Genomic DNA, 24,520 nt, shown 5'->3' on the forward strand with positions numbered 1-24,520 from the left:
TTACGACGGGTTAAAGTCATAAATGTGCATAAGACCAAACTGTATGATATACTACATAGCAAATGTTTCCTAATGCAATGTGCTCTGACACTTCTGATTGTTTTTACAACTCTAGTAGGCAGAATTATTTTTGGTATTCAATTGATCTTTGCACCTGTTATGTCTACAGTATCTCCCCATATTTCTGCTTCCCCAACTATTGGTACTATTCATTCTTTCCACCCTTTTCCTGCTCACGAACAAGCTCGACGCTCTGAGTTTATAAACAACACTTTCATTCAGCTCTTGCACCAACATCAACTAGTGGTTAACACAACAAACTGCTGGGTGTGTGGCCTGATACCACATACCATGGACAAGGGCATCCCTTATTTGGTTCTGCCTTTCAGTTATAATGGATCATTCTGGGCATTTCAGACCATGTTCGCCTATGCTCTAGAGACCTACCCTCCACGACCTCCACGTTCCACCCGGTATAACTCTGCTAATAGAGCCTTGGTAAAAGGAATCACTGACATGGTGAGAGATGTCAATAATACTCCGTACATTCCCAAGGATGAGTTGCGAGTTTACATGGGGTGGAACATTACAGAATATGGCATTACTCTGGGCGAGAACAAACGGAAGAGCTCAACTCCGATCTGGGTCGTACCCCACCAAGGTCAGGTCTGTTTGCAAGGGAATGGGAGGAATCAGAAAGCTCGACTTGGGAAGAGTGACTGTATTGAAACATACGTGTTCCCGTCACAATCTTCCCCAGCATTCTTAGCCGCTAAGGGTACCTATTTTGTTTGTCAAGACAGAGCATATACATGGCTGCCCGCTGACTTCTCAGGCTCATGTTATATCGCTCGACTGTTACCTCCGACATACACTGCTGCACCGGATTATCACAAAACAAGAGTTGTGAGAGGTGTATTCAGTAAAGAAGATACTGCTGGCCAAGAAGCAGGAGACTTTTTCAAAGGTTACCTTCCGTTCTGGGGGCCTATGGTCAACAGTAGAAACCTGCGTCAACTAACACGAGTAGTTGAATCCACCATTACCGAAACTGCAGGTGCCCTTAGTAACCTAACGGCTGAGCTTCAAGCGGATCGCCTCATGACGTTACAGAACCGTATGGTTCTTGATGTGTTACTTGCAGATCGAGGTGGGGTATGCAAAATGATCCAATCAAGTTGCTGCGTTTTTATCCCAGATAATGCGCCAACAGTATACAAGGCCATCTCTAAGTTACACAAAATCTCCGACTCCATTCATGTAGAGGAAGGTGACTGGTCACTTATGGGATGGTTCTGGAATCTGTTATCTGCATGGGGGTGGAAGGTTCTAATGGTCATTGGTGTTGCGTTGGTATTTTTATTCTCATGCTGTCTCATTATTCAGTGTGGCCCTGCCTTATGTAGCGTTTGTGTTTCCTCATGCATAAGAAAACCACCTGTTTCCAGAGATATGCCACGGGATAGAGTAATGCTACAACAACATATCAGTGACCTGATGAACATAGAACTGGACTCTGACATAGAGTGAGTTATTGCCTATGTAAGGGCAAAAGGACGGTCTGAGGTTCTGTAGCGATCCGAACCCGTGAATTCGGTATCGTAGTACTGACACGATTTTGGTACCAATGAACCGCAAATGATCCATTATAGGCATGACAGTGTTTTCGCCGCGCAACTAGCATGAATTCACTGAGAAGTAGGGCATTCTGTTGTAAAGCCATGGCATCCATTTTAGTTACGGCATCCATCTTGTTTATTGCCCTCACATAGTCAATGAACGGACGATGACCCCGGCAGAGTCACCTTGTTAAGGACACGTAAGCTCGAGCCCGAGAAAGGCTGACGCTGCATGACTAGGCAGAATCAAGCTGCCTCCCTTGCCTGAGGCCAGTCCTGCCATACTGGTTCTTGTGTCCGTTGTCCTGACTGAAAGGCCGAAGACGATTGCCCTGCCCGTTTATGATCCATAAACACCTCTTATCCTACATTTCAATCCTTTGCACCTGGCTCTGCTCCTTTCCTTCTGGGCTTTTACAATGGGGAGGTTACGATTTTTATGATGGGGAGGATCGGGCGAAGAATGGAGAACTGTCGAGGGAACCTGATCGAATACCGAAAACCTACAACTAATCATTGTTTGATATTTATTTATTGTCTGTTTGGGATACCGGGCTGGGCATGAGAAATATTTGTGTAATGTTGAAATATCTGTGTAATGTTGCCCCGAGACATTTTTCTTGTATTTAAGGCGCTACCCACTTGAAACGAATTGAACAGTCTCGTAGATTCTGCCTCTGTGTGGTTCCTATGATTTCTGTGTCCCTGCAGTAAATAAACCTTGGTCTTTGACGCCGCCATCGAGAAGCCCGTGTCTCTGTTTATTTGTGCACCGAGACAGGTGGAACTCAGGGGTCTTCGGGTGTTGTTTCCCTGACACCTCTGGACTCTTAAAAGTCCAGAACCTCACTATGCCACCAATTTTATTCAACTTAAGAAGAATGACTTGATCCATCGCCGTGACAAGCCCTGGACCCAAATTTGGGACATGCTACTGAGTAGGAGATGATGGTGTTTGGTGTCAAATGCCACTAACAAATTGAGCAAAGGAACCAACACTACCACTATTCACCTCAATCCTCAAATCATCTAGTATTGATTCAACAATGGGTTCAATGGAAGCCCGCTTGAAAAGGACCAAGAATGTTGTTTTACTTCATGCAAGATTGGACCATCTCTGGCTGAAAAACACATTTTAAAAACATAGCAGACATGATCTATGTACCCAACGTTCGGTGATTACTTCTATATTGATTTGGCAACAGCATTTTCCATACAACAAGGGATAATCCTTGTATACAAGGGACAGTTGACCAATTTAAGAAAGACTTCCTAGGCATCAGAAGCAAATTCTTTAATCAACTTTGTACAGCAAGATTCCAGTTGTGACCCATTTGGGAAATAGAAAGAACCTATTCAGTAAACTAATCAGGATTAAATACCATCAAGGGGACTGCATGAATAGAAAGGTTGTCCTAAGGATAAAACAGCCTAGTGACTAGTGGTCTCGATGTTTACTACCTTATTAGATAAGTACTTTGAAACTTATTGCAGAGAGACCAGGAAAATTGTTACGAGTTTTTAAAAATCCACCACAGAAGTGAGTCAAAAAATGTTCTGGGGAATATCAGGAACTAAAAAAATAATAAGTTAGTGTAATTTACATTGTGTTTTGCATAATGACCTTTATGTAGTTTTTAGTTAATGTTATCACTGAAGCACCACATTCATTTTCGCTCATGCGACATCAAGTTTAAACTTGGCGTAACTACTGTGAACGCTTATGAATTGAAAGAGTTGCTGTTGAACAATTCTCTTTTGATAAATATTATTTCAGCTACGGCAAAAATCATGTTTTTGGTGAAAAAAAGGGAAGAGGAGTTGGCCTAACGGCTAGGGCGGTCGACCTCGAATCTGGGGAACTGGGGTCGAGTCTCGGCTCTGACGCTGAACATCCTGTGATTCTGGGCAAATCACTTAATCTCCCTGTGCCTAACAAAAATGAACGTGTCCTCATGTAATGCAACTGGTGCTATGTAAAGCACTCTGATACTCGATTCGGGTGAAGTTCACGCTATATAAAACTCTGTAAAAAAAAAATAGAAAAACGTTTTCATAACCTTTTACATTGAGTGTTGAGCTAAATGTAGACTCATTTTTTGAGCCATTATTTTTTTCCCTAGGAAAGTAGATTGATAGTTTTTTGTCAGTTTTGTTTAGATGTCTTATTGAAAGTAATTGGTATACCCAGATGAGTCATCAAAATAGAAGTAATAGATTGCCATCATAAATTACACTATTGATATAGAGTAGTTTTATGTAGTAACAAATTAAAAATAAAAGCAGGGAAATTATCCGGGATGGACCTAATATTTGCTGGTGATCTGAATATAGTAAAGGCTCTGAACAGTGCCTATTCATTATATGGAAAACACTGACTGAACCATCATTATGGTAAAGAACATAGAAATCTCCACAATCCAGGCCTATACAACTATTGCTTTGATAGCAACTTAGTACATATCACTTTATATAGACTCTTTAAAAAGCAACTCCCTAATAGTTATGGAAGGGAAATGAGTCACAAGAATACCAACATGTGAGAAGGGCAATGAACACGCTACAGATCAGAAGTGATATCATTTTAAGGAGGGGCTTGGAGCCTATTACCTGTCCTTTGGCAACAAGGGAGTTTTCTAGATCTTCAATTTTAGCTTGACACCGCATGAGATCCGCTTGTAGTTGTTCACGAGTCTGAAAGGACATAAAAATAAATAGAATGATCCATTCTGTTGACAAAAATGTGATTTTATCCCATTCATCTGCGTTAAATTTATTGAAGCTTTCCACACTGGCCCTCGTGAATAGGCTTCAACCTGCAGAGAATGTGGCTGTTAGAATATAGAACATATTATTCATTAAGTCTGTGTGGTTTTTATTCAGCATATCACTCTGCTTCAAAAAGGCCTCACTGCAGACCTGTTAAGTGTTAGGGAGATATATACGGTTTGTTTCTTATATCAGTATTTCCTAGCCAACTCTAAAACATGTTGCCCTTCACTCAGTGTGAAGTCCTTTGCAAGTGTTATATCGAGAAAAATGGATGTTTGCTTTCTCCCTAAATTTGAACTTGAACAATACTGAGTTCATATAACTCTCTTCAAACGTCTACCTCCCAAACCAGTTCATAAATGTCTTTGCCTCACTCTTCCCACTAGATATTTTATAATCTTTAGTACCATTCACCAAATCCCTTGGTCTCATTATAGACTCCAACTTCACCTTGACTGAACACATCAACAAGCTAATAGAATCAGGGTCATACCTGCTATATCTCTTAAGGGACATTAAATCATCCATACCTCCAGTTGACTTTGAGACAACTGTCCAATTACTTGTCCATTTCCAATTTGATGGTGGTGTTGCCTTCTTAGCCGGACTACCTAACCTTCTTTTGTACCTCTCAAAGCATCGTTTCATGCTGCACCCCATCTCATATCCAATACTTAAAAAATCTGGTCATATCACCCGATCCTGAAATAGCAGGTAAAGCGATATCTTGTTGAGACTCCATCTAGCCGCAGCTTCCTAACCGTAGGTAATATCCCAGGTGCCAGACTGGATCTAGAAATTCTTGAGCAGTACGTCTGTGCACCTGTAGGTGGTGACAAACTGATCTGCATCGACTGGGCCTGAAGTGAAGTGTGCGGTGCCTATATTGGCGCCACCCCAGCGTGCTGACATCAGTTTCTTATAATGACTATTTCCATGACAGAATCAGGGAGACACCTCACAAGGCTGATTTGATCAGTGCATAGAACTAAGGGCCTATATTGGACCCCTTAGGATGAAGAACCTGTTCAGAGAATGGGGAGATTGAGAGAGTCAGTTAAATAGGCTCTTTACCAGATAAGGCATTACCAAAAGTAAGTAAGAGCTGACATTGTGTGTTCTTGGCGGTGGTGCATTGATCTTACAAACGTTTTTCCCAGTCGCAAAAGAGACCTTGCACCACCTCAGGGTGACGATGCCATTTGTGATCCCCAAAGCATCAATGGCTACGCTCATCCATCCTGGAGCTCAGAGATCCCATCAGGTGCTGCACGACCAGGAAAATGCCCTGAGGTTTCAGACATGTCAGAGGTGTAGGGCCTCATGACACTGGGTCCAAGACCCTTCCCCGCCATAATTGTTGCAGTACCACATGGAGGTGGTGTTGTCAGTAAACACCTGAACCAGCCTTCTCTTGATGGAAGGAAGGGAGGTTTTCTATGCCAAGTGAATCACTCTCAACTTCAACAGGTTGATTGGTAGCTGGGACCAGAGCCTTCTGATCTCCATCTCGCCAGTCAATGCAGGAGGTGCACTATAGTCTGGAGATGGGTGGCAACCGCCTGTGGCAAGCCCGCCTTCAACAGTCAGTCTTTGAGGTAGGGGAAGACTGGCATCCCTGACCTCTGCAGGCAGGCTGCAACCACCACCATCACTTTCATGAACATCCAAGGGACGCTGGTAAGGCCAAAGGGAAGCACAGCAAACTGAAACTGCTTGTTTCGCACCGTGAACCGCAGGTAATGTTTATGGGCCGGCAGGACAGGGATATGGAAATAAGCATCCTGCAAGTCCACCACTACCATCAGGTCTCCAGGGTCCAAGGCTGACAGGTCCTGAGCCAACCTGAGCTTTTTCAATTTCTTCTTTTTCAGGAAGCATTTGAGAGGATGCAGGTCTAGTATAGGGTGGTGGCCTTCATCCTTCTTTGGACCAGAAAGTAGTGTACTTTGATACAACGACTTACGTTTGATGTCAGTACCATCTTTATGGCTCCTTTGGCCAAAAGAGCCTGCACTTCCTGAGGCAGCAAGGAGAGATGGTCCTACATTAGCTGGAATGAGAATGGTGACATGGGCAATGGGATTTCTGTGAATGTAAGGGTATAACCCTGCCTCCTCTGAGACCATGGACAGCACTTGCTCAACCGAGTCCCGTACTGTATGAGTATACTGGCCCATGAGGCATATGGTGTTCATGGACTGCAGTGCAAGGGTGGAGAAAGAGAGCATCCTCTTGCCAGCTTCTTGGGTTCCCTATCCAGTGGTGTGCTAGGGGCGCACCATGGTTGACCCTGGATGTGGAGACATGGACGACCAGACTCTAAAGGGTGGGTGAGGAACGCTGAATCTCCAGGAGCAGGCCAGTGGTAATGTAATGTAAACTATATTTATATAGCGCACTGTCACCCACTGGGTATCCCCGTGCTGGGAGAGTACCTAGTTGTTATGTGGTGTAGTTGATCGGCCCCCCCAAGAGTGAGGCATGCGAAATAAAAGATTAAAGGAAGGGAGGAAAACCAGAAAAAAAACTCAAGCTGGATCGGTGACACTACATCTAAGTATTACTCCTCCCTCTGGAACAGCCATGTCTTCAACTTCTTCCTGAATTCCAAGTTCTCACTTTGCCTGATGTCAGTTGGAAGGTCATTCCACAGTCGTGAAGCCACAGAGCTAAAAGCTCTCCCTCCTGTCCTAGCTCTTTTAAACTTTGTGATGCTGACCAAATTAGCTGTTGATGAACGGAGGTTTCTTGGGGGGGGGGTATACCATGTGAATTTTCTCTATAGTGGTCAAGGACCCAGACCATGCACTGCCTTAAATACAATGCAGAGAGATTTAAAATGTATCCTCTGCTTAATCGGCAACCAATGGAGATCTCTTAGAGCCAGAGATGCAGAGGACCTGCGCTGCCGGTTTAAAGCTAGCTTTGCTGCTATAGTTTGTATTCTTTGCAACTTCAGTATCAGGGAATTTGGAGCACCAAGATACAGAGAGTTACAGTAGTCCAACCTGCTCAGAAAAACGCTCCTCACTACTTGTATTTTGGCAGAGACTGGCAGTAGTGGGAGAATTTTTCATAAAACTCTAATCAGGGAAAAGCAGGTTCCAACTGTTTTGTTTACTTGTGAGTCCAATTGAAGATTGTTATCCATCAATACCCCCAGATTACGTACTGTATTGGCTGGAATTAATGGAGTATCTGTGGGGGTAAGCCGGAAGTCAACAGGTAGGGGACAAGCTAATTTACTCGTGGTGCAGTAAACAACTTCTGTTTTATCTCCATTGAATTGGAGGAAGTTGTTTCTAAGCCAGTTTGTGGTACTTTCCATGCACCTATGGAATTTGTCCATAGGGCTTGTTTGATCTCCTTCCAATGAAAACACAAGCTGTGTATCGTCAGCATAGTTGACTAATTCTATTCCAAAGGACTTGATGATAGGAATAAGTGGACGCAGATATATATTAAATAGAATTGGGTTAATTGCTGAGCCCTGCGGAACCCCATGATGGACAGAAGTCTTTGGAGAAGTAAAGGGTTGAATACTCACTGCCTGTGTTCTGTCTGATAGATAGGACTGAAACCATTTTAATGCTTGACCTTTAACGCCAATGTTTCTGAGTCTATTTAACAGAATGCTATGGTTCACCGTATCGAATGCTGCTGACATATCAAGCAGCACTAATACGACCGATTGTCTATTTTTAGCTCGCATTCTCAAATCATCAAACACAATCACTAGGGCTGTTTTGGTTTCGTGCTCAGGACGGAATGCGAATTGCAACTCGTCCAGTAGATGATTGTCCTCTAAATAGTGGGACAAGGATTTACTCACTACTCGCTCCAGAATTTTCACTGGGTAAGGTAATAGCGAAATAGGTCTATAACTAGACGGACAAAGAGGATCAAGTATTGGTTTCTTGAGTAGCAGGGTCACTATTGCCTGTTTCCAGCATACTGGGACCTCTCTGCTAATCAATGATTGGCAGCATATTTGGCATAGCCAGGGGAAGAGTTCCAGCTTAAATTCCTTCCACATCCTCTGTGGGAGGGGGTCCAATGGTGACCCGGAGGATACAGTCAGAGCTATATTAGTAAACACTTCCTCTGTGGCAGTTTGAAACCACTCCAGAATAGACTGGTGGTCTCTATCTATTCTCTTGTCCTGTTTCTCTACCACATTTAATGCTAGTATTTCATTCTCCAGCTTCATGGATGAATTGTTTTCATCAACGACCCCATACTGATTCTTTAGATTAAGTCCGTCAATGATTTTATTGATCTTTTCATCAAAATAAACTGCCAGATCATCACATAGCTTCTGCGTAGCTATGATCTTGTTGCTTACACAGGCCGGTTTAGATAGGTCCTTTACTATATTAAAAATAGTTCTGGACTCATTCGGAGCTTGCAGAATGGTTTTGCATAGTATTCGGCCTTTGATCTAACAATTGCTTCCTTATATATATTCAGTTGAGTTTTATAGGTTCTTTTATCTATTTTAGCATAGAACCTCCTCCATTTTCTCTCTGCCTGTTTACACTCCTTACGCAGTACTCTTAGATCCTCACTATACCAGAGGGCAGACGGTTTATCTCTAATCTTTAGGTTTAAATTTTTTATTAAAAGGAGGAGCCTAGCGCGCATCCAAGATGGTCGCGTGAGCACAGGGCTCCCCGGACCCTCTCTGCTCCTCGGAATCTATCCTGAGAATATCCTGACGTGGCTTATGGAATCTGGGAGATAAAGACCAGCTGAGCATATATCTCTTTTCAAAACTCAAATCGGACTTGGGAATCCTGAGTTGTCGCCGTCGGAACTTTTGGGACCCACCCGACGGAGGTGACCGGGGTGAAGGTGACCCGAGGGGCCGGGCTGCAATTGAACAACAGCGGCTTCAGCGCGGTGCCAGTTGCCGATCCACCACTTTCGGTTTCGGTTTTGCACTTCAGGAGACCGGCAAGGGGGTGCGCTCGGGGTGGCGAGGTGCTTCCTGGGCCTCTGAATGAGGTTTTCTTTCACCTGCTACTAGAGTGCTTATCGCCTCGGACCCCCTCTACCGACATTTTGTGGTCTTCTTGCTGGTGCCCTTACACCTCTTGATTGGGTGTCCCCTTGAGTGACCGTGTTCACATGGGGGGCAAAGGGGGTCCCGAGGGCCGCAAGACCAAGGCTTCCCTCCGCGGGGGAGCAGTCCAGAGCAATAACATGGACCGATACACCCAGGGCAGGGGGCCCTCTGGCGCTGCTGGCCCCCCCTCGGATACTGCGGAGGGAGGCGCGACCGTCTCTACGGAACTATCCCTGCAGGACATTATGGGCGCCATTGAGGGCATTAGGGAAACCATCGCGACGCAATATGAGGCCCTGGCCCGTAAGATTGACACTGTCGCGATTGATGTCACCCTGATCCGGGCCGACCTCTCCAAAACTAACGAGAGGGTCCAGGCTCTCGACACACGGACCTCCACCCTCGGTGCGGAGGTGTCGGATCTGCGGGCCGCGCTTGGAGACATCAGGGTGGTCAACGATCATATGGCCCGGCGGCTTGAGGACTTCGAGGGACGGGCCCGACGCAACAACATCCGCGTCATAGGTGTACCGGAGTCCTCTGACGGCCGCCCGGTTGACCTCGTGGTCGAGGAACTTATCCTGAAACAGTTGTCCCCGGCTGGCCTAAGTAAGTTCTTTGCCGTGGAGCGGGCCCATCGAGTTCCGGGCGGTCGGCCACGGCCGGGGGCCCCCCCGAGGCCAATCGTGGCCAAACTGTTCTACTACAGGGACCGCGACGCTATTCTGCAGGCTTCACGGACCCACGGCCCGGTTCGTCATGAGAACTCGACCATCAATTTTTATCCGGACTTCACGCAACTGGTCCAGAAACAACGGATGGGATTCCAAGGGGTGAAGCGTCGTCTCCGCGAGCTGGGCCTAAAGTATTCGATGCTCTACCCTGCAAAACTCCGAGTGGAACATGGGGATCGGACAGCCTTTTTTGACTCTCCCGTGGCTGCAAGTGACTGGCTGGACTCTCTGCCGGACGGAGGTGGCCGTCCCGGACCCTCTGCGGGCACCGCGGGTGACGGGTCCCCTTTAGAATGACTTTTGGTCCTTGATTTTGCCGTTTTGCACTGTACAGTCGGGTCTTATTTCACTTGCATATTGTGTTTAACCAGGACCAGTGAGGGGGGCGGGCGGGGACGGGTCCCTTACCTCCTCTGGGGTCTTTTCGTAGAATGGGGTTAGAGGGGCGACAGGCACACTGCAAGTTGGGGGGGTTTTTTGGCCCGCAGGGGTGCAGGGTGGGGGGAGTTGGTCCTGGGGTGGGGTTGGGGGGGAGGTGGGGTTGTTTTGCTGTGTGTTTTTTGTTTACAGGGCGAGGTACTGATTTTTGTCCACATTTGGGAACTGTGCTGCAGGCTGGGGGACCCTTGCTCTATTGGGGGGGATGGGGGGGGACGGGTTGAGGCTTATGTCATGGAACGTCAATGGGTTGGGGGACCGTATAAAGCGGGGTGTAGTACTGCAATATTTGCGTCGTTTGACTCCTGATGTGGTGTTTCTCCAGGAGACGCATCTGGTTGGTAATGTTTGTCATGCAATGAACAGGGGGGGATACCGCCTCGTGGCCCATTCTGGCTTCACAACTGGTTCCAGGGGGGTGGGCATTCTCCTGCGAACCTCACTTCCGGTGGAGATCACTAAGATAGTCTCGGATGACAGAGGGCGCTATGTGTGCTTGATTGGGAGGTGGGAGGGGCAGCCCCTTGCCCTGGTTTCAGTTTACGTCCCCCCGGGCCTCCAGAACTCCACCTTCACTGACTTGGGTCGAATGCTGCTTGACCTTCCGGACAGCCTCCTGCTCATGGGCGGGGACTTTAATTCTGTGGTTTCGGGTGAACTGGATCGTCACCCACCAAGGACCCTCCCCGCTGCCCAGGCATGGCTGGGTGGGATGTTGGATACCTTCGGCCTGGTGGATAGTTGGAGATTAATGCATCCGACCCAATGTCAATTCACCTTTCACTCGGGGGCGCATGGGAGTCTCTCTAGGTTAGACTACTTCCTTATGCCCGCGGCGCAGACTGGTCGGATTCGTGAGGTCAGGCACCTGGCGCGGGGTATCTCCGACCATTCTCCGCTGTGGCTTCTTTTCGACACCGGGCCGCGGTCTGCAGGGCGGATCGCTCCCATTAACCCATGGTACCTGCGAGACCCTACGACTCGTGACAGCCTGGTCAAGGCTATGGACCAATACTTCCTGGATAACGAGGGGTCGGTGTCGTCTGCAATGTCCCTGTGGGAAGCCTTTAAAACCGTGATCCGCGGACACGCCCTTTCCCAGATAGTGGTGGCTAAGAGGGTCAAGAGTGAGGCAGTGGTGAGGCTGGAGACTGACATAGTGGGGCTGGAGTCGGCCTTGGAGGCGAATGTCACTCCGGACGGGCTCCATGCCCTCAGCCTGAAACAGTTTGAGTATAGGTCCCTGGTCACTGACGCGGCCAAAACTATGTATAGGGAGCAGCAGGGTCGACTGTACGATGCCGGGGACAAGGCGGGAAAGTTGATCGCGTGGCTGGACAGGAAGGAGAGAGTGAATCGTGTGGTCCCGGAGTTGCGTGCTGCGGATGGTGTGTGTGTGACGGAGCCTGACGAGATTGTGGAATGTTTTGCCGACCACCTCCGGGCTGTGTACTCCCCAGTGACTGACAGGGATGAGGACGACTCTCGCCTTCTTTTGAGGGATATCGCCTTGCCCGGCCTGTCCGTTGAAGACCGTGAGCGGCTGGACGCCCCCTTGTCGGCGGATGAAATAGCGACCGCGATCCGCTCCCTTCGCTCGGGCAAGGCTATGGGTCCCAACGGTCTGCCCATTGAGCTATATAAATTGCGCCCTGACAAGCTTGCGCCCTTCCTCAGTCGCATGTTCCGTGAGTCTCTGGCGGCGGGTTCCCTCCCGGCCGACCAGCGTTTGGCCACGATAGTCGTTATCCCCAAGGAGGACAAGCCGCGAGACCGCTGTACTTCTTACCGGCCTATTTCACTGCTAAATGCGGAGCCTAAGGTCCTGGCGAAAGTCCTTGCCAATCGTCTGTTGAGCGTCGTGTGCGATCTTATTCATCCGGACCAATGCGGATTCATCCCGCATCGTAACACCGCTCTTAACTTGCGGCGTCTTCACGGCGCCCTTGCCTCTCCGAACCGGCCGTGCTGGTTTCTTTGGATGCCACGATGGCTTTTGACACCATCGAGTGGCCATTCCTCTGGGCTGTCTTGGCTAAGTTTGGCTTTGGGGAAGGATTTATTGGCTGGGTGAAGCTTCTTTACACGGGACCCATGGCTCAGGTGGTGGTGAATGGGCGGGTCTCTCGGCCCTTTGCCCTCGGCAGGGATGCCCTTTGTCCCCTTTGCTCTTTGCTCTCGCCCTGGAGCCACTCGCGGCTTGGCTCCGCTGGGAGCCCTCGCTTAGAGGGATCCGGTGGGCCCCGGGCTTTGAGGATCGGGTTTCGCTGTATGCGGACGATATTCTCCTATATCTCACCTCACCGCGGCAGTCGCTCAACGTCCTCTTTGACGTTTTGACTTCCTTTGGGAATAATTCGGGCCTCACGATCAATTGGTCTAAATCCTGCGTCTATCCGATCTCCGGTGGTCCTCCTCTCCTGCCGCCTCGGCTTCCGATCCAGGTATCTCTGAGCGGCTTTAAGTACCTGGGGATATACGTTTCGCTGGACCCGGTGGCTCGCTATGAGCAGAATCTCCTGCGTCCGCTTCGGCGATTGCGAGAGGACACGGCCCGGTGGTGCAGGCTGCCCCTGTCCCCGCTGGGTCGGGCCGCGCTGTTCAAAATGATGTCCCTTCCCAGGTTCCTCTATGCACTCCAGAATTCCTTCGACGTCATCCCAGTGGCCTACTTTCGGGAGGTGGAGAGCCTGCAGAGGAGATTGGTGTGGGACGGGCGGGCGCGTATTGCTCTTGCTAAGCTTACTCTCCCCTGGTACGACGGGGGCATCGCGCTTCCCGACATTCGCGGTATTATTGGGCCGCGCAGCTTTCGGCCATCAACCATGCCACGTATGCGCCTGGCCTGAATCCGGCGTATGAGATGGACAAGTTCCTGCTTCCCGGCGGGGACTATAACAGGGCGCTTTACTCCCGCTCGGCTGGCCGGACCCTTACGGGTCCTACTAAGATTGCGGTGCGGACCTGGAGGGCTGCCACTGCGGCCACGGGCTGGAGTGAGCGACTGACATGTGCTACCCCTTTGTTTGCCTCCGATCGCCTGGGGAGCCTCTGGACTACGAAGGGGTTTGACCAGTGGGATACGATTGGTATCAGCAAAGTGGGAGACCTGTGGCATAAGGGCGCGGTTAAGACTTTTGCGGCTCTTCAGGCCGAATATGAGCTTACGGACAGGGAGTTCTTCCGCTATGCCCAAGTTCGACACGCCCTGCTTTCAGTCTTTGGAGAGGGGACCAAGATCCCGGTTTCTTCGCCCCTCGAGGACCGCATACTTGACGGACATGTCCCTGACAGTACTATTTCTTTAATTTATAAGAAACTGATTAATCATCGGGCTGACCTCTTGGTGCGCCTTCGGGAGGCTTGGACGGGGGACGGGGTGGAATTGGACGACGAGGACTGGCAGTCTGCACTGTCGTCCCCCAAGGAGGTCGCCATTCCGGCCCGTCTCCGGTTGGTACAGCTTAAGATTCTTCACCGGGTGTATGTGACGGGTCCTCGCTTAGTCTCGATGGGATATTCCGATGATGGGCTCTGTAAGCGGGGTTGTGGGCTCAGCGCCACCTTTCTCCATATCCTGTGGGAGTGCCGCGAGGTGGCAGACTACTGGCGCCGGGTACATACGGTTATGGGACAGGTCACTGGGGTTGTGCTGCTGCCGGAGGTGCGTCGCTGTGTCCTGAATGTGTGGGAGCCCAATGATTATAGCGCAGCTCAGACTCGGTGGGCGGCCCTGGGGAACATGATTGCCAAGAGAGATATAGCGCAGCTTTGGGGTGCCCAGCGGCCGCCCACCGTGTCAGTATGGAAGGAGAATATGGACTGGTGTATGTTCAGGGAGAAGACTGTGTATGTTGCCCGTGGTAAGCCGGGGGCGTGGGGCAGAATCTGGGGGCAATGGAATGCATATCGCGGGGGTATCTGTACGCCCCCCCTGGTGGACACCGATATCGCCATGTCCCCCTGACCCTTGACGGTTCCGGGCACCTTTTGGAATGACTACATATGGACGTTCGTTTCCCTTGGCCCCCCCCCCCGTCCCCAGCCTCCCGGTACTCCTTCCTTTCGCGTGCTGCTTAATGGTCTGAACTGGAGTTCCCCGGAGGAAGCCTGACCTGCACTGTTTGTCTTTATGCCTCGCCTTTTGTTTTTCTTTTAGTTTTTTGTGTTTGTTGGACTTAAGTCTCCTGTTCCTTTAGAACTATCCGGAGTCACTACGGGGCCGAGCCCCGGGAACCGACTGCAGCTTTGATAAATGTATATTTTATTCTGTACTTAGCGGCCGGCCCTGGTGGTTGTAGGCCCGTGCTTGTAATCGAATTATTGTTCAATAAAAACTTTTTAAAAAAAAAAAAAAAAAAAAAAAAAATCTTTTATTAAAGGTTTTCAACAAAGAACCAATACCGACAAGCCAACACACTTTCCCGGCCCCTGCAGGAGCAGCCGCAGCTGAGGTCTCCCCCCACCACAGGTGGATGGGAAACTGAAGAAACACTTTCAGGCCCTTACAATCGCTATCAGTTACGCCCCCCCCCCTGACCCCCACCCCCAACGGCACCCCCCAGTCCCCCCCCCCAACCCACCATCAAGAGAGACAAAGAAAGAGAAGAAAGAGGAAGAAATGAAGGAGTATAGACCCTGCCCCGGGAACGAAGGGACCAAGAAGGCGTATGCACCGCTCTGCCCCGAACCCAATGGCCAAACAGGGCGGCTATGTGGCTTCCCCCTCTTCCAGGTCATCGCTAAGCCGCAGGAGGCGCAGGTATCGGGGGCACGTCAGCTCCCTGAAGTCCTGCGCCAGCAAGGACCGTAACGGCTGCCACAGTTCCGCGAAAGCGTCGCCCTTCCCCGCCAGTGTCAAAGAGATGCGTTCCATCCCCAAGATGTGCCAGAGGCGATGCAGCCATTCTAGATGCGTGGGTACACGGGACGTCCTCCAACAAGCCAGGAGGCACTGCGTGGCCGCCCCCAGCGCCAAGGCTATCTGTTTCCCCCGGCGGGATTTTAGAGGGTAAGTAAGGGCGTTGGGGACCCCCAGGATGATGTATGCAGGGAATCTGGGCAGCTCCGTGTCAAAGTATTTGTCCACCTCATCCAGAATTTGACGCCAGTAGGGCGCTAACAAGGGGCAATCCCAAAGAATGTGTGCGAGAGTGCCCTGCTGACCGCACCCTCTCCAGCAGACCCCGCTATGTGAGTTATCCATGCGATGTAGACGCTCCGGTGTGTAGTACCAGTATGTCACCAGTTTAGTGAATGTCTCGGTGAGCCCTGCGTGTGTGGCTGTGTGGCGAGCCCTATAGCAACAGCCCTCCCATTCCTTTGCCAGCAGGTCCCTTCCCAAATCCCTCTCCCAGCGTGCCCTCCCCGCATGATATGAGTGGTGGTGTGTCGACAGGAGCATTTTGTAGAGATCCGATGTCAGTTTCTTGTCAGTCTGGCGAGTGATCAGCCAACGCTCGAACGGGGTGAGACGACGCTGCGCTGCAAGTTTCTCCCTCGGCCGAGTGGCCCAGTGTTTAACCTGCAGGTACCCGATCCGGTCCGTGGCCGGAATGCCATATTCGGCTGCCAACTGTGCTAGGGGGATAAACCCCCGGGCGTCGTAAAGGACCCCCAGCGCTCTGCAGCCGGAGTAGCGCCAACCCGGGAACGCAGATTCTGGAAGCCCCGACGGGAAGTCGGAATTTCCAAACAAAGGGGTGAGAGGCGAGGGGAAGGATGTCAGGTCCTGACTCTCACCAGTCTGGTCCCAAATCCGCACCGTTGCCTGGGTTACCCACGAGGCATACAGATTGGGTGGCCGTTGGTCCCGCCGAAGAAACGGGACCGCGGCCAGGGCCCTCCCGGCCACCGCCCGGTCCTGGAACAGCCAATGTTTCTCGGACATGGGCTTCATCCATTCCGCCAGGTACCGTAGCTGAGCGGCCTGGAAGTAGAGCAGGAGATCCGGGACGCCAACGCCCCCGTGCTCCGGCGGGAGCGCGCTAATCTGGCGTTTGAGTCGCGGCTTCCTGCCCTGCCAGATGAAGTGCGCCAGATCCGATTGGACCCACTTGATCCACCCTTTTGGTGGATATATGGGGAGCGTGTGGAACAAGTACAGGATTTTAGGCAGTATCGTCATCTTAATGGCCGCGATCCGCCCCAGCCACGAGATCGGCAGGCGGCGCCAGCGATGGAGATCGGCTTTAACGGCGGAGGAAAGACGGTCGTAGTTCGTGGTCCTAATGCTCGGGATCGTGGGCGCTAGCAGCACCCCGAGGTAGGGGACAGGGCCCGACGCCCAGGGGACCGGATATTTCGTGCGGAGTTCCGCCACCGTGCCCGGCGCGAGAGAGAGGGAGAGCGCCACTGACTTAGCGATGTTAACTTTAAAGCCTGATACATCCCCGAACACCGACAGCTCCTGCAAGATCGCTCCCAGAGACGTCAAGGGCTCCCTGAAGGTCAGTAGGACATCATCTGCATAGAGGCAGATCTTGTGAGTGTCCCCCCCGAACCGGACCCCAGCAATTTGGCCGTTTTGGCGTATGTGCTGCGCCAGGGGCTCCATGTACATGGCGAAGAGCAACGGAGAAAGGGGACAGCCCTGCTTCGTGCCACGGGAAATCCGAAAGGGCGATGACGTATGGCCGTTAACTCGGACCGATGCGTGGGGGTCGCGATAGCAGTTGAGTATCCGCGCCCTCATTTTGTCCCGGAAGCCGAACCGGCACAAGACCGCCTCGAGATAGGGCCAGTGCACCCGGTCGAATGCCTTCTCGGCATCTACCGCCAGCAGGGCGTAGTCGGCCGGGAAGCGGGAGGCCTTCTCTATAAGATGCAGGACCCGTTTCGTGTGGTCGCTCGTTTGGCGGCCTGGGATAAAGCCCGCCTGATCCGGGTCTATGAGGTTCGGCAAGTGGGGCGCCATACGAGCCGCCATGATCCCCGTGTACAGCATGAGATCCACGTTGAGGAGGGAGATAGGCCGGTAGGAGCTGCACTGCTTACTGTCCTTCCGGGGCTTGGGGATCACCACGATCGCCGCATCCAGTAGGGATGGGGGCAACTCCCCGAGCGTGTCAAACGAGTTGAAAAGGCGCGTGAGGAGTGGAGTGACCAGTGAGCAGAATTGTTTATAAAACATGGCCGAGAAGCCATCTGGGCCTGGGGATTTGCCCACCTTGAGCCTCGCGATGGCTGAAATCACCTCCTCCGGCCGGATCGGCGATTCCAGCAGCTCGGCCTGGAGTGAGGGCAGGCCTTCCACCCGCGCATGTTCCAGATACGCGTCCATCCCGCCACCGTCGAGAGGCTGCGCGTCATAGAGCCGGTCGTAAAAATCCCGAAACGTCGCGGCAATCTCCCCATCGTCTGTATGCAGGGCCCCATGGGAGTCCTCTATCTCCTTGACGCCCTCTCGCTGTCGACGCTCCCGCAGGCAGCGGGCCAGAAGGCCACCACATTTATCCCCTCCCACGTAATAGCTGTGCCGGAGGCGCAGTGCTGCATATTCCGCCTTGTCGCGATCTAGCGCTTCCAGCTGAGCTCTCTGCGCTTTTAACAGCCGCCAGACTCTCGGGGCACCCGTCCGGCTATGCATCCGTTCCAGTTCCCTGACTTTCTGCGAAAGCTCCGCACGCTTCTCCTGTCGTTCTTTGTTTTCCGCCGCAGAGAGGGCAATAATTGCACCCCGGACCACCGCCTTCAGGGCCAGCCAGAACGTGGCGAGGGTTGTGGCCCCATTGTCGTTGAGCCGAAGGTATTCCTCTATGACCCCCTGTAGCTGTGTGACCACCGCGGGGCGAAGCAGGAGCGAATCTCGCAACCGCCACTGGCGCATCCTCCTGCCCATGGGCGGGAGCGTCAGCGTCATAACCACCGCTGCATGGTCGGAGAGGGACGCCGCCAATATCTCCACCCCTGAGGCCTCCCGGACGAGCGCGCGGGTGGCCAGAAAATAATCCAGGCGTGCATATGTACCGTGCGCACCCGACGTATGTGTGTATTCCCGGGCCGTGGGGTTGTGTAGCCGCCAGAGGTCCACCATGTCTAGTTCCTGCAGCGCTGAGTGCCCCGCCTGAGACAAGGCCCCCACCTGCCCCGTGCGATGGGCCGACCGGTCCATCATGTTGTCGAGGACCAGGTTGAGGTCGCCCCCAAGCAACAACCTCCGGTCCGAGGAGGCCGACAAGTTCGTCAGTGCTGTCTGGAGGAACCGCTCCGGGCCATCGTTGGGCGCATAAATCGTACCCGCTGTGAATGTGTAGTCTCCCATGTGGAATTGGTAGACCAGCAGCCTGCCCTTAATCTCCGCCACCTTACACACTGGGAGCCCCCTAAATCTTGGTGCGAGAAGGATCGCCACCCCCGCCCGCTTCGAGGAGTCACAGGAGAAAAACTGCACAGGGAATGACCTGGATTGCATCCTGTGTGTGTCTCGCATGAGCAAATGTGTTTCCTGGAGGAGGCATATCTCCGCCCCGGACTGTGCAAGAAGGGAAATGATGGAACGGCGCTTAATTGGGTTATTCAGGCCCCGGACATTGAGCGTAAGGACCTTAAGTGACACTGGAGGCATTCCTAGCAATCAGCGAGCCCCCACTTGCTATGCACATCCCCGTGCCCTCCCAAATGCGTCCCTGGCATCCAACCACCGCCCCCCGACCCGACACAGGAAAGAGAAGAAAAGGAAGGAAAGGAAGTAAAGAAACAGAGAACCCCAACTAACCCCATACAGCCCCCTTCCCCAACCCCAAAACCACGAAGCGTACCAAAAGTCCATCTTCCAAGGAAGATCAGGAAGTCCAGAGTCAAAGGGGAACGTGGCGTACCAAAGTGTCCCCCCCCCCCGCCCGGCCGCCCTCATGTCCGCCAGCCAAGTCCCAACGAGAGCGAAGGCACAGGCCATCTGAGAAAAGGGACCCCACCTCGCAACAGACCCCTATTAGTTACCCTCAGGGGACCTCGCCCCTCGGTGCCAGCGTTTCAGCCACTGAAGATATGGCATCCTGACGGCCTTGGGCGATCTCCTCGGGGGGCGGCCTCCGTCGTCTAGAGCCCCTGCGTCGCTGCTTCAATAGGCTCCAGCCCACGCCGGGGCCGCTGGTTCTCTGAGAGCTCGGTGCCTGGCCGCCCCCCTCCTCCTTCAGGCAATCAATGTCCAGCAGCTGGCACGCCTCCGCCAGAGATCGAAGCTGGTACAGCCGATCCTCATGACGGAAAATAAGACGAAATGGATGGCCCCAAGAGTATTTAATGTCCCGTTGGCGGAGGGCCTCCGTGACAGGGCGGAAGGTTCTGTGCTTCTGCAGTGTCCGGTGCGGACAGGTCCTGATATAGCACCGGGTGCTGACCCCGAAAGGCGATGGGATGTTGTGTTCGGGCCGCACGGAGGATCTCCTCCTTAGTGGTGTAGTCCTGGACACAAACCAGGATGTCAGCAGGAAGGGCATTGTCCGGACGTGGAGGACCCACCCGATGGGCCCTGTCCAGAGTGAGCGCCGTGTCCGCCGGCTTACCCAGGATCTGATTGAAGAGCTCGCGGACGAATGCGAAGATGTCTCCCGCCTCAGCGTCCCGTTTCACCCCCCGGATGCGGATGTTATGCCTCCTTGACCGATTCTCCAGGTCCTCCAGGTGGGTTTGAATGTCCACTTGCTGGTCGTGTAGCCGGAGAAGGTCCTGGTGGACTAGGGAGAGTTCCGTGTCCTGTGCGTCCGCCCTGTCCTCCACCGCCTGCACCCTCTCCCCCAGGCCATCCAGGTCCCTCCGGACCTCCCGTAGCTCCGCCGCCAGCTCCTGCCGCATGCTTTTAAGTTCCTCCTTTTGTTCCGCGAATAGCGACAGCAGAAGGGCCTTGGTGATCGGCTCCGCTCCGTCATCTCTGGACCCCTTCGACGGCGTCACCTCAGCCGTGGACGACCGTGTATCTGGGGCCACCGTCAGCGCCCCCCCCTGGGGCTTGGCAAACAGCTCCTGCAGCGACTTGCCCTGGGCCTTATCCTTGCCCTTACCCCTCTGTGTCGCCATCTTGCTGGTAGGCCCGCCTCAGCTGAGGCCCTCCGGAGGGGGCCGCAGGAAACTCGCCCCTCGCGGGCCGGGCAGGACTCCGAGGCTCGCCCTCCGCGCCTCCGCGAGTGACCTCGCCTCTTCCCTATGCCGCTTCCGACGGGGGGTGGGCAGCGTCCGTGACCGCTCTTCGCGTCTCAGGGCTCTCTCCCACTGATCGTGGGGCGGTTGTCTGCAGCCCTCACCTCCTCCACCCCCGCCACCGCTTCAGAAGGGCCGGTCCGCACCGATCCCCGCCCGCTGGGCTCCTCGCTGTGCTCCGCACTCCCGGGGTCGTGGGTCCTCCCTTCTCACCTCTGGGAACCCGGAGGCCTCCTGACGGCACCGCCGTCCTCTATGTACGCTGCAGCGCTGGGTCCAGATCTTACCGCGCTGTCCAATACGGGGGGGGATCCCCAGTCCGTCAAGCCCCTTGTAGGCCACCGAAGGCTCCGCGTCGGGCCGAGCCCGCGCCGTGTCTCGCTAGGCCGCGGGCCCTCCTGGGCGCCGGTCACCTCCTCGACCTTCGGGTCTGCGCTGCCACAACAACTGGCTCAGTGCTGCGTACGCTGGCTTGTAGCCCCGGGCCCACCCGGCCGCTACCGCACTGCCTTGGGCGCCGTCCCCCACGCTGGGCCCTCCGCACCTGAGGCCGGGGCCGTATCGCTCGCTGCTAGGCTGCACGCGGCCTCGACGTCCTCCGCTGGCGAGCGAGCCCCACCGCTCCCAGGGACACCGGCTGGGCCTCCACAGGTGCGCCCCGCTCTCGGGCTCCGTCGGCGGTGCTGTGTGCCGGAAACGGGAAGGGAAATCGGTCCCGCAACGGCGCTATTCTCGGGCGCTCGAGGGAGAGACAGAGAGATGCGTCTCACCTCGCCGCCATCTTGGCCACGCCCCCCTATCTCTAATCTTTAGCCTCGTTACTGGTATTCTTTGATCCAGAGTTTCATTTATGTGAGCTCAAAGGGTTAGGTAGTTTTCTCCCACTGATTTATTGGGGTCAAATAACATTTTCGCCGTTAGTAACGGAGTTTCATTGTTTTTTATTAATCTGGGCCAATCTCTTCCCTTTTGAAAATTACCAGGGTAAGTCGCTTTATTATTTGCTCTGGGTAGTACTAGCAGAAAGTGGATTAAAAAGTGATCTGTCCAGCATAGAGGTAATACTTTGACCACTCTAACCTCAGTGGCATTGGTGGAGGGCAATCATCCTATGCACAGACGTGCCTGAGCAGGGCTTGGCTCAGGCCCTGAGCAGGACATCAGGGAGGGCTTCATTCAAGTTGTTTTGTGGGGGCACACCTTGGTTAAAGCACCTCTGTCATGACGTTGGTCTTGGCTGCCGCTAAGGACAGCGTAAGGTCTAAGACCTCAGCCAACCTCCTCACCACTTTGGCAAATAAAGCCCCTTCTCCTTTGCAATTATAAGACTGAATAGACCAGTGCCCGGGCAGGTGTCCAGAACACTGACACCAGTTACTTTTGGAGCGGATGATGCCGACATGGAACCAATCGTCACCACCTACTGGCGCAGAGGTACTGCTCAGAATTTTCCAGATCAGGTCTGGCACCTGGGGAATATTCTAAGGAAAGAAATCTACGCCTAGCAGTTGTTATCTGATGAACTACACTGGCTTGCGTGAACTTAATCTTAAAGTTGTAATAATTCTTGACTAAAGAGTCAAAAAAGAAGAGAGCTGAATTCCAGGGTCCTGACTGAAGGAGCCGGAAAGAACAACTGACCTAACTGTCACCCCTGAGGCATGATGGGATATGGAAGTCAGGGCTGCCTTAAAGGCACGGTGCCAGTTTTTACCTGTACAGGGCTTTTTAGTCTCTATGGTATTGTATTGCAATGCAGCCTGCAGGCTGGCAATGTGTTGTACATCTGTGTTTTTCCACAGTTTGTTCTCTTTATTTTTTGCTTTCTCATGAGTGTTTACCTCATTAAAAAAAAAAAAAAAAAAAAAAGAGATTTAGGTGTATTGTTATACCTTTATATATATATATATATGTGTGTTATTGGATGTGTATATTTACATTGCCTAGCCTTTTATGGGAGCTGCATTTGCTTGGAAAAAATGATATATGTTTATACATATACAGAGCTGTATATATGTATGTTTTTTACATATATAATTTTATTATTTCCGGGGTCCCCGCACATGGGCGGGAATATTCAGTGCTTATGACTATTGATGAGGATCCCCTGGAAGAGAACCAATCGTCACCACCTACTGGCGCAGAGGTACTGCTCAGAATTTTCCAGATCAGGTCTGGCACCTGGGGAATATTCTAAGGAAAGAAATCTACGCCTAGCAGTTATTATCTGATGAACTACACTGGCTTGCGTGAACTTCAAAATCCCCTGCATTCCCCAAACAGGCTTCCATCCCTTTCTTTATCCTTATCTCAAAGACAAACTTAGAATGGCCTTGATGGGTTGCAGTCCTGTGGATTAGGCTTTGTGTAGGCAGGGGTCCGATGGAGCCCCGGAGTGGATGGATGTTATGGTGGTGGCAGTTTCCTCTGGGGTGATGATGTGTCATGTGGTTAGTATTGGTTCTTTGGATAAGATCAAGAGGAGTTTGGCAAGCACTGTTGGGTCCGGTTTCGGGTTGAGTTCTATAATGGCTGTAATTTTGTTGCTGAGGAATTGAGAGAAATTGTTGGAGAAGTCTTGCAAGGGTCTGATCGAGCTGGAGGCGGCTGGTGGTGAGGTGATGTCTTTACTTCTGCTGGTGCTGGCATAGAGAGGCGCTTTTGGTGGTCTGGATCATTTGGTGGTAGCACCTCAGGGCGGATTTGGACGTGCTGCTGTCTGCATTGTCCTGGCTCATGCTCCATTTACGCTTCTGTTTGCAGGGCAGTTTCATCAGTCTGAGTTCCTCTATGTACAAACAGGGCTCTAGATGTTGTTGTATTGTGTTTGAGGGGGGCCGAGAAATACCACAGGAGGGAATCCAATTGTTGAAAATATTGATAGCTTTGGGGAGGCTGTTGCTGTGTTCTGTTCAGTGGGTATTGACAAAGATGTTCCAGTCCTTGATGCTGTTCCACTTTCGCCAGGCTGGCCTGTCGTGGTGTGTGTGTGCGTTTGTGTGTTGGACTGTGATGAAGATGCTGAATTTGATGAGGGTGTGGCCTGTTGTAGAGACTGTTGTGGGTTCGTCAACTCTGATTTTGTCAAAAGTAGTGAAAGTAGGGTCCAGAAGGTGTCAAGCAACCTGGATAGGCCCCTTTACCCATCGGATGAGGCCCAGGCTTCCAAGGTCTTCAAGGAATGCTGTTGAGCTGGGGTTGGTGTGGTCTTCCAGGTGGAAGTTCAGGTCTCTGAGTAAGATGTAAATGCTTGCGCCAAGGTTGAGGGATGCACTGAAGTCTACAATGGGGTCAGTGAAGGTGGTATGTGGTAGCAATGGTGTGCTGAGGATAGTGTGTTTAGGGTGAAGTTGGCCATGACTGGTTGTCCACAAAGGTGCTGCAGCTGATGCCGTACTTGTAGATGATGGCAAATTCAGCTCAGGGCTTGTGATGTCTGCATTAGCTGACGATATTATAGCTAGGGGGATGGCTGTGGTGACGTCAGGTACAGACACGCTGATTAGCCAGGTTTCCGTGAGGAAGAATAGGTCCGCAGATTGTCGTTCAGCAGGTCCCCGATCTCTGTGGTATGGCATGTTTGGTGAGTGATCGAGTGTTGAGGAGTATCTATGAGACTACAGAGTGTTGTGTGGGTGTTTGCAGGACTATGTGAGTGCGACAGAGTCCAGGTGCGGATGGGAGCAGACAGGCTTTCCTTTGGTGCACCAGTGGCATGCACACTTCCAGACACCAGTAAGTAGGACCTG

The 24,520-nt window shown here is 52.1% G+C and overlaps 1 protein-coding gene across 1 annotated transcript in view; it reads right to left on the reverse strand.

The window, feature by feature from the left end:
• The window catches only part of JAKMIP1 (janus kinase and microtubule interacting protein 1), a 1,879,738-nt gene that overhangs the window by 430,328 nt on the left and 1,424,890 nt on the right, over positions 1-24,520 (reverse strand). The window contains 1 exon segment of the mRNA XM_085642441.1: positions 4,230-4,313. Coding sequence (XP_085498567.1) covers positions 4,230-4,313 — 84 coding nt within the window.

The sequence above is a fragment of the Triturus cristatus genome, chromosome 2_2 (assembly GCF_964204655.1).
Source record: "Triturus cristatus chromosome 2_2, aTriCri1.1, whole genome shotgun sequence".
Classification (NCBI taxonomy): domain Eukaryota; kingdom Metazoa; phylum Chordata; class Amphibia; order Caudata; family Salamandridae; genus Triturus; species Triturus cristatus.